At 29.8% G+C, this 9,842-nt stretch overlaps 1 protein-coding gene across 12 annotated transcripts; it reads left to right on the top strand.

The window, feature by feature from the left end:
* The first annotated feature begins 1,007 nt into the window (after positions 1 to 1,007).
* On the top strand, positions 1,008 to 9,224 carry LOC118450034 (androgen-induced gene 1 protein). Of its 12 annotated transcripts, XM_085663733.1 has the most exons (6): positions 1,011 to 1,451; positions 1,642 to 1,767; positions 2,054 to 2,229; positions 7,954 to 8,091; positions 8,156 to 8,373; positions 8,488 to 9,224. In XM_085663733.1, exons 3-6 carry the CDS (start codon positions 2,071 to 2,073, stop codon positions 8,678 to 8,680), a joined length of 708 nt encoding a protein of 235 aa, XP_085519859.1. In that variant the 5' UTR covers positions 1,011 to 1,451; positions 1,642 to 1,767; positions 2,054 to 2,070; the 3' UTR covers positions 8,681 to 9,224. The 12 variants fall into 12 exon arrangements, with proteins under 12 accessions (XP_035741281.1, XP_085519859.1, XP_035741286.1 ...); XM_035885388.2 differs by lacking the exon at positions 1,642 to 1,767 and having other exon boundaries at positions 1,008 to 1,163; XM_035885393.2 differs by lacking the exon at positions 1,642 to 1,767.
* Positions 9,225 to 9,842: the final 618 nt, after the last annotated feature.

Raw genomic sequence — 9,842 nt, 5'->3', positions numbered from 1 at the left:
ACAAATAACTTTAATACAAATAGATCAACACAGATCGATTGAATACTTGAAAATAAGAATTATTGAATTACCTTTATAAGAAAATAGATAAAATATTAATCTGCTTATTATGTGCAAGCTACTTATGATTTATAAAATCAATATTTTTGTCGTTGCTATAACTCGGCCATTCATTTAGAATAAAAGATAATAGATCAAGTATTAGAAAACCAGTTCGTAAAATTAAAAGTAACTCTAACTTGTTCTATTTATATATTTTGCTTTAGTTTAAGAGTTGAAATTGCATAAATAAAATGTAACGATCTAAACTTTCGTCCTTTAATCACGACATATTAATCACTGTATCAGTAAATAATAAGCAGAGAGATATTCTATTTCTTTCGCTATTGCTAAACCAGAATGTCGAAAGGAACGAAAGAGTTGATGGGGAGTAGTTATATGATGCTTCGATAAAAAATCAAATCGTCTCTCCATCAGCGAATAAATAAAGAGAACACATTTGTTCATCAGTTTGCAGTAGACTTTGAAATCGTTCAAGCTTCATATGCATTGATAACAACGAATAGCATTGGCTACCTTCTCGAAAAAAAAGATATTCTAATTAGTCTAAAAGATAATCTTATCGAACCGATTCTATCAAATTTTGTTCGATCATAAGGACAATCTTATTTAATCGATTTGATTAAATTTGTTTCGTGAACAAGAAAAATATTTGAATGAAACGTTGTTCGTCTATATATGTGATTAATAATCTCCCGTTCGTAATTTACAAACTACTTATTAATTCTTTTCGTGTGAACATATCATTAAAAATATTAATAGCAAATTATTACAAGGACACGATCAAAAAATTTGTACGAAGAACAGCAGGCTGACTAAGGTATGACATAAGTATAGTTCGTGATCAAAGAATGAACCATAAAACGATTCCTCTTTCACCAAGTGCTAGTTAAATAAAAAATTTATCAGCGATTACTTTAATAACCGTATATCAGCATCGTCGCTCCCAGTCGAGTCTCTTTTGCGATAGAAGCATCTTGCTTTCGAATTCCTCGTTGCTTGATTATTAATGTTTCATTATAAAAAAAAAAAACATTCGATAAAAATTTATGCAAATTCTTGTAAGATCCGTGATCGAAATTGGATTAAAAAAAAGAAATTGTGTGAGTGTAACAATTAATTTTAGTGCCATCGATCGATAATTTATAAGTTAAATCTCATTAGAAGAATCGAGATTATTAAAATCTGCGTTAGAAAAATCGAAAGAAAAAATAGTGTTATAATAAATAACATCGAATAAAAGCTATGTTGATTTTTAACTCGACAGTTTAATCGATCACGATTACCCCAATCAAATATTAACCTAAATAACTTTTATCTCTTGCGCATGCACATACGGGATCTAACTACTAACACATCGTATACGTCGTCGATACTTCAATTTCTTCCATGTACGTAGACCATTAATTATTCAAATAATTTATTTTAAAAAGTACATTATTCTTTGACTATTTACAATAATATCATTTTGACAATAATATTATTTACATAATGATATTACCTATTTATATATTGGAATATAAATATTATAATGACGATATAGTTGTCTAATTTTATAAAAGTCTTTTTATGATATTATAGCAATCTGTAATTACGATTAAAATTCTTCGTTGAATCTTATTTTCATTGTACTCTGTGTATATGTATGAGCGTTCAGTTAAATATATCGGTATATATTCACGCATACAACTACAAGGAAACAGGTTGGTAAGTGATTTCAGTCTCGTAAGAACTGTAGAACACTTCGGATCGAGCATACAGCTTCTAACTTTCTTCATTTTTATATATATATTTATTGTATTCTATCATCTATAAGCACGAACATTGAAACTGCATATATAATTTGATAATTTTAAACATAATTTAAGCTTCTAATAAAATTTCTTCGTTCGTATTTTTAACTAATCGTGTAATTACAATTTTATTTTATAACATTATTAACAAATTAGAAAAGAATTTTCGATAAACTGACAAATAAAAATATTTTTTTCAGGAGAAATCTAACACAAAATGATTCGTAAGATGAATAGTTTTATTCACATTGGCACGTGCGCCATGTACGCTGACATTATTTTTTATACTTCCTTCATACAATCGATTCCATTTGTGGAAGAACTATTTTCTAAATTTGACCCTGGAATATTGAAGTTTTTAACGATGTGGAACGTGGTAAGTGGAAAATTTTTCTTTCGAGTTATCTAACATTCTTTTTTTCTTCTTTCATTATACCCTCTGACATTTTGTATTGCCAACAAATTTGATAAGAGATAAAAAAGTTTAATTAATCCAACGAGCATTCATTAAAAATTCATTCTTTGTTTTTATATAATCGAAGTCTTTTTAAAAGTCTTCTTAAAAGAAGTTAAAAGCTTCAAAAATATTCTATTCAAATATATATATATATATAATCAAATATTTATATATATATATATATAATATATATATATATTATATATATATAATATATATATATTATATATATATATATATAAAACAGACGTTTATTCAAAAATACATATAAAATATATCTATCAAAGTCGACATTATTGATTTCACGATTTCATTCGAGATATAAATAAATATATAATTATATATTTATCATACTTATCAATTTTATATAATAACAAGGTCAGCTTTATCAAAGTATTATCATTTATATATAAAAAAAAAATATGACATATCATTCGTAAAATGATTTTCAAAAAGAAGAAAGAAAAAAAAGAAAAAATAAAAGGGAAAAAATCCGATTATAGCGATACAAAAACAGCGATAAAAGGCGCTATTTCAACTTCATTCATTAAGAATGGAGAATCTGAAATGCACTAAACGCATTGCGGTAAGCGATTATATAGCAAATATCGTTCGATTTTTCGCGTCTCCCACGTCGAGGAGGTCATAGTATTATATATATATATTATATTATATAAATATATTATATTTTATATAATAACAAGATCAGCTTTATCAATGTATTATCAATTATATATAAAAAAAAAATATGACATATCATTCGTAAAATGATTTGCAAGAAAAAGAGAAAATAAAAGGGAAAAAATCCGATTATAGCGATACAAAAACAGCGATAAAAAGCGCTATTTCAACTTCATTCATTAAGAATGGAGAATCTGAAATGCACTAAACGCATTGCGGTAAGCGATTATATAGCAAATATCGTTCGATTTTTCGCGTCTCCCACGTCGAGGAGGTCATAGTATTATATATATATATTATATTATATAAATATATTATATTTTATATAATAACAAGATCAGCTTTATCAATGTATTATCAATTATATATAAAAAAAAAATATGACATATCATTCGTAAAATGATTTGCAAGAAAAAGAGAAAATAAAAGGGAAAAAATCCGATTATAGCGATACAAAAACAGCGATAAAAAGCGCTATTTCAACTTCATTCATTAAGAATGGAGAATCTGAAATGCACTAAACGCATTGCGGTAAGCGATTATATAGCAAATATCGTTCGATTTTTCGCGTCTCCCACGTCGAGGAGGTCATAGTATTATATATATATATTATATTATATAAATATATTATATTTTATATAATAACAAGATCAGCTTTATCAATGTATTATCAATTATATATAAAAAAAAAATATGACATATCATTCGTAAAATGATTTGCAAGAAAAAGAGAAAATAAAAGGGAAAAAATCCGATTATAGCGATACAAAAACAGCGATAAAAAGCGCTATTTCAACTTCATTCGTTAAGAATGGAGAATCTGAAATGCACTAAACGCATTGCGGTAAGCGATTATATTGCAAATATCGTTCGATTTCTCGCGTCTCCCACGTCGAGGAGGCCGTAGTATGACACATAACTTGTGCGACAAAAGAATTAGAAAAACAATGAGAAAAAGGACGAGAGAAAACAAAAAAATTTATTTTATTTGCAAATTAACGCAAAATACATATTGCACATATGCACCAACTTTTGAGATAAAAGGTTTTCACATTATATCAATATTGTGTAATGACACGTGAAAAGCATGATTGGACAAGTTTTCCTTTTTTATATCTTTTATGTTATCATTACATTATATTGTCATATATAGATATATTACTAAGTTGTATGATATAAACGTTTACTTATATATTCCCTAGAAAACGACAACGATTATGATGTCTGCATGCGCATTTTTGGTCTGCGCAGAAAATCAGCCGCATACCTCCTCTCCTTTCGTATTCTTTTCTTTCCTCCTACAGAATTATACCAAATGACACTACATTTTTCACGTTATGCTTGTCCTTTTCTCTTTTTACGCTGTATATACATATATATATATACTTGCTCTAAAAATCACTAGACTTCCTTTGGCTATTTAATGTTAGTAATTCCAATTTTTATAAATACGTGAAAGCCAAGCGTATTTGCTTGACAGTAAATACAGCTGATTCGACAGAGACAAATACACATATAGACTGAAAAAGATAGATAGGTAGATCGAGAGAGAGAGAGAGAGAGAGAGAGAGAGAGAAAGAAAGTAGATATCACATTCCCCTCCAAATAGGAATTAGTATAATAGGGAATAGTAGTGAGACGGAACATAGTACGTGAAACGTTAGTGGCCAAGTGCTCAGCTACCAAAGTGATATCATGTGTGATATTATGTCTAATCTACTCGTTATAAAATATATCGATAAAGTTGAACTCGCCAGATTATATTGTATAATATATGAAAGGAAACAAGAATGCTTTGAAATTTGAATAGTTGAACTTTAATATTTCGCTTTATCACTTTTTTCCTTTTTTTCTTTTGTTTTTATTTATTCTCTTATTTTTCCAATCAGTTACATCAACATTTCTCTCCTCTCTTTCTCTCTCTTTATCTTTTTCCAAAAGCCACTCGCATGCTCGAAAGTGAACAAGCATCCAACGAACGATGCGGCGCACGCCTTTTCTTTCCTCTGTTCTCTCTCTCTCTCTCTCTCTCTCTCTCTCTCTCTCTCTCTCTCTGTCTCTATCTTTGTCTCTCTCTCTCTCCTCTCTCTCTGTCTCTCTCTCCTACCTCTTTTTCTCTCATCCGTCAGTAAGTTACAGTCCGCCGAGACGATCGGAGTACGAACATCGCGTATCATCAAATTTCAACGATATCTATTAAGGTTTTCCTCTTTGAAAATTTTCAAAAAAGTCTTTCATATAGATGTATGTATACGTAATAAAAAAAGAGCCGATAAGATTTGTTAATAATAGTGCAAAATTCGCACGAGAAAAGTGAAAAATCGTGAGATACAGTGTACATTCCTTGCATGTTAAAAGGAGAGAAAATAAAACAAGTAAGAGAGCACGATCATGCGAATAAAAATAATTAAAAAAAAAAAATAGAAATAAAAACAAAAAGCGAATGTGCTGAAAAACAAACACGTGTAAAGGACACGCAGCTGATACGTAGCCACGTCGATGGACGATGATAAAAACAGTTTGACCCTTTCTTTATCGTTGAGAACGCGGAAAAAACACATCTCATGATTTATAATCTCTCTCTCTCTCTCTCTCTCTCTCTCTCTCTCTCTCTCTCTCTCTCTCTCTCTCTCTCTCTCTCTCTCTCTCTCTCTCTCTCTCTTTTTCTGTCTTATTTATTTCTTTTCTTTTTTTTATTTATTCAGAGATGCCCAAAAGTCAAACGGTCTTTTATTTTTCGAGATGCGTCTTTCGAATTTATTGTTGAATTAAAAAAAGTAAATGTACGATTGAGTTTAATAAATATGAATGTTATTTTGCTATTGTTTAGTGAAAATACGAACAAATGATTACGTCTTATAAGGGTTTAAGTCTTATAAGAGCTTTAGAGGAAAATTTGTTATATAATTTTCCTCTAAAGCTATAATTTTTTATGTGATTTCGTAATAATTACACTTATAAAAACGTTCAAGTCTTTTTACATATAAGATATATAAATTATTTATAGTATTTATATGCATTTTCAACGCGTAATCATTTTTAGTTCTATTTAGTTAATATAAAAATAAATGTAAATTAAAAGACATGAAGAATAAAATGTCAAGATAATATTTGATGAAACATGAGCAATATCATAAAAAAATTTTAGTATCCAATAAAAAAATTATAGTATCCGAAAATCATGCAACCGATACGCGCGCGCATTCTATATTAAGCAACGAATCATTTTAAGTATAGAGTATTTTTTTTATCTAAGTTCACCTAGAAATATTTCAATCTATTTAAACTCGTATAAAGATAAAAAAAAAAGACAACGATTACAACTTTTTTATCTAATTATCTCGAAACATGAAATAATTAATAGATATAGTAAGAGAATAAGAGAATAAGAGAAAAAAAATTTAGTAGACAACGAATTAAAGAGAAAGAAGTGAAGGAGACTAAAGGAACCCCTCGGGTACACTAGCAACGAGGCCTAGTTTCTATCTTTCGCTATCTCCGTTATCGATCCAAACACGATCGTGTCTCGGCTGGTTGACAGTGAGAGAGCACAGAGTGAGAGAGAAAGAGAGAGAGAGAATATATATGTATGTATGTACATATGTATGTATGTACGTATGTATGTGTGTTAGATACGAAAATGTGATAGCATTTCACCTAACGTAATTAACGTCTAAATTATTTCGCAATAATTTAGGTGAAAAATAAAACGAAAATCTTGACCTAAATGAAAAATATTAAAAAAGAAGAAACAAAGAAATTGCGTATGTATTATTCCAGAAGACTCCAGAGAATTGAAGAAAAAAAATAGCCTACAAGATGCGAGAATCCATTCTCATAGGATTTCACGTGATTGCCTGTTTGCAATTCGCATATTCTGTTTATTATGATTATACGTATACCGTGGTGCCACAGAATATCATGAAGGTCCACAGCGCTTTTGGTGGAAGATTTAAATTTCTTACGTTTTGGGACGCGGTTAGTATCGTTCTAAATGATTTCATTTTCGTTTAATAATTTCTCTATCTTTCTATATTATCTAAGACTCCAACGGTCTTTCATTTACTATTACGTATCTATCCTTCTCTTTCTAATTCGAAAAATATAACTCGTTTGTAACTTAAACATCGCAAAACTAAGGCAAAGAAGAGCGAGAGAAAAATAATATTTATATGGTAAACCGCTTAATATGGTTGTAACTATTGCGCCATATTCTTATAAGCAGCATTGAAGTTAACTTCTTATATAATCGGTGAAAACGCAGCTACCGACGAGTATATATGATATATTCGTGTGGAAAAAAATATAGAGATGTATTATCATGTCGACTTAAGCCGACACCAATAGTGTGATATAATCCGACTCGATTTGCTTTGAAACTAGAAAGGGGAGAAGCACGCGCCGCGTAAAATCGCCGTAGTGAGACTATACACTACGCCGATTATAGTAAATAACAAAAGTCTACTTTTCATTCGTTACGTATGATGGTGTAGTACTCATTTATCGATCGTTACACTCTTTCTCCTTTCCTATCGATTTGCTTCCGGGTTTCGACTGCTCGGTTTTATTATTACCTCCAACGCGTTCCTTAGTTAATCAAAATAGTTCTTTTACGTTAATTTCATTATTTATAGAGTTTCCTTATTTTTTTTTTTTTTTTCGAGAAATCTCTACTCGAAATTTTATCAAACATGCTTCTTCCTTGTACGCCATTAAATTTTTTAATCACGTGTCCAAATAATTTATTAAATAGCAACAACGTTTTATTTCGATGGCTACATTGTTCAATGGAAATTTCGTTAAAAGCTTATTCAAATTCTATTTATAGATTCACGTCTATATATTCTCACTAGCAAACGCTAATAGTTTTTTATTACATGCCTAGACCTTTTAGTATCGATCATTTGAATTTGATTATCATGTAGGAAAGGATTATTTTATATGGGAAATTATTTGTTTCAGATATTACAAGCTATATTCTTTTTTATATGTATCATAAATGATTGGTATGGTACCAATGCAGTTAGCCCGAAGAAGCCGCCATTTATACGAAAGCTGAAGGATTACGTGTACGCAGCTCTTAGTTTTCCTATATCCATGGTACGAAGACACAAAATTTCTAATTTCGTTATAAAAATTATCGTATTAATTGTACTCGTTACAGTTCGTTGGGATTACGTTCTGGTCGATAATGTGCATCGACCGTGAATTGGTATTACCAAAGGCATTGGATCCATATTTTCCATGGTGGTTGAATCATCTGATGCATACGATGATTATGGTTTCGTCTATTATTGAGATGCTACTAGCACCACGAAAATATCCTAAAAGATCACATGGTCTTGCTGGCCTCCTATCATTTACACTTACTTATTTAATCTGGTGAGTTAACTCGCCAGTCTTTTTTATCTTTTCTTTTTTTTTTCTTTTCTTTTCTTTTCTTTTCTTTTCTTTTATGAATCTACATATAATGAAATAATTATTTCTTACGTACAGGATGCACGTAATCTATTTCATGAGTGGTATTTGGGTGTATCCAGTGATGGAAGTACTGACGCTACCTCTGCGAATAGTATTCTTTATCGTTTTATTGGCATTCGTGTTGATACTCTATTTTGCTGGAGAAATGCTGAACAACCTCGTTTGGGGTAACGAACAAACTAAACAACACAAATCTCATTCCAAGTAGTCGCGCCAACTTGTCACTGGCAAGTGACTTCGAATCATGTTATGCCTCCCATCGGTGGTGGTGAATAAATTTTCTTTTATCTTTCACTCGTTGAAACATGCACATTTTTTTCTTCTTTAAAAAGAAAAAGAAAAAGAAAAAAAAATGCAAAACATAAAACAAGAACAAAGTAAACAGAACCAAGCAGACGAAAGCCTCCCCGTCCCTGCAACCCCCAAAATAATGCATGCACATGGGCAGATTTTACAGTAATGCTGAATCGATAATCCAGTCTTTTTTTTATTGTTAATTTTGCTCAAAAGGCTGACTGACGCTCGTAGCATGTTAGCTGAATTTTTCTGACCATAGCTTTAGAATAAATGTGTTTTTTTTTGTTTACCCCAAGGGAAAACTAATTTCACATGTTAAATAAGAGTGCCTGGATCACAATGATTGATTGTAAATAAAATTCGGAAAATCCGCTCTTATTGAAACTCGTCATAATCATTATTTTTGTACTTTTTATAATGGGAGAATAATATAACAATAAAAGCAATCGAATTAATATGGTGTGCACGTAGGTAAACACACTAAAGGTATATACCAACCAAGATATATATATCTATACATTGTAAGCTCTTTAATTCGTTAAAAATCTTGTATATAAATCTTGTTCTCTAGCAAAAAATAAAGTTAAGATATAAAATTACATATATATATACATATAAATTTGTATCGGGTATAGGTAAAAAATACCTAGCAGAGAATAACAACCCAGATTTGAAAGCATAATGTCCATTGAACCTGAACAAGAGGAATCCTGGTCTCGCAAAGACTTACAAATAATAGACAAAGAAAGAGGGAGAGAAAATGAGAAAAACATTGTCAGGAGGTTTTAAAAAGCGCGATGCGCTTTTATATTGCCAAGGATGAGTTTAAAACAATTTCATTGACAAATCTAATAATTCATTTATACTTTATATTTTATATTAATTTAATTTCAAAAAATTTTTTTAATGGTTATATGTGAGTCATCGTTTATATTGTTTATACCTACTATTGAAATATAAGATATTTTATACATAAATTTGTTATGTATAAACATCCTTATACATATTGTATAAGTAAATTTTCTTTCAATGTTCGTATAAAATAATATGTAAATATATTGAAATAATTTGAT

Source organism: Vespa mandarinia, chromosome 23 (genome assembly GCF_050613455.1).
Source record: "Vespa mandarinia isolate Hongniang chromosome 23, ASM5061345v1, whole genome shotgun sequence".
Classification (NCBI taxonomy): domain Eukaryota; kingdom Metazoa; phylum Arthropoda; class Insecta; order Hymenoptera; family Vespidae; genus Vespa; species Vespa mandarinia.
This window is presented reverse-complemented; position numbering and strand designations above follow the sequence as displayed.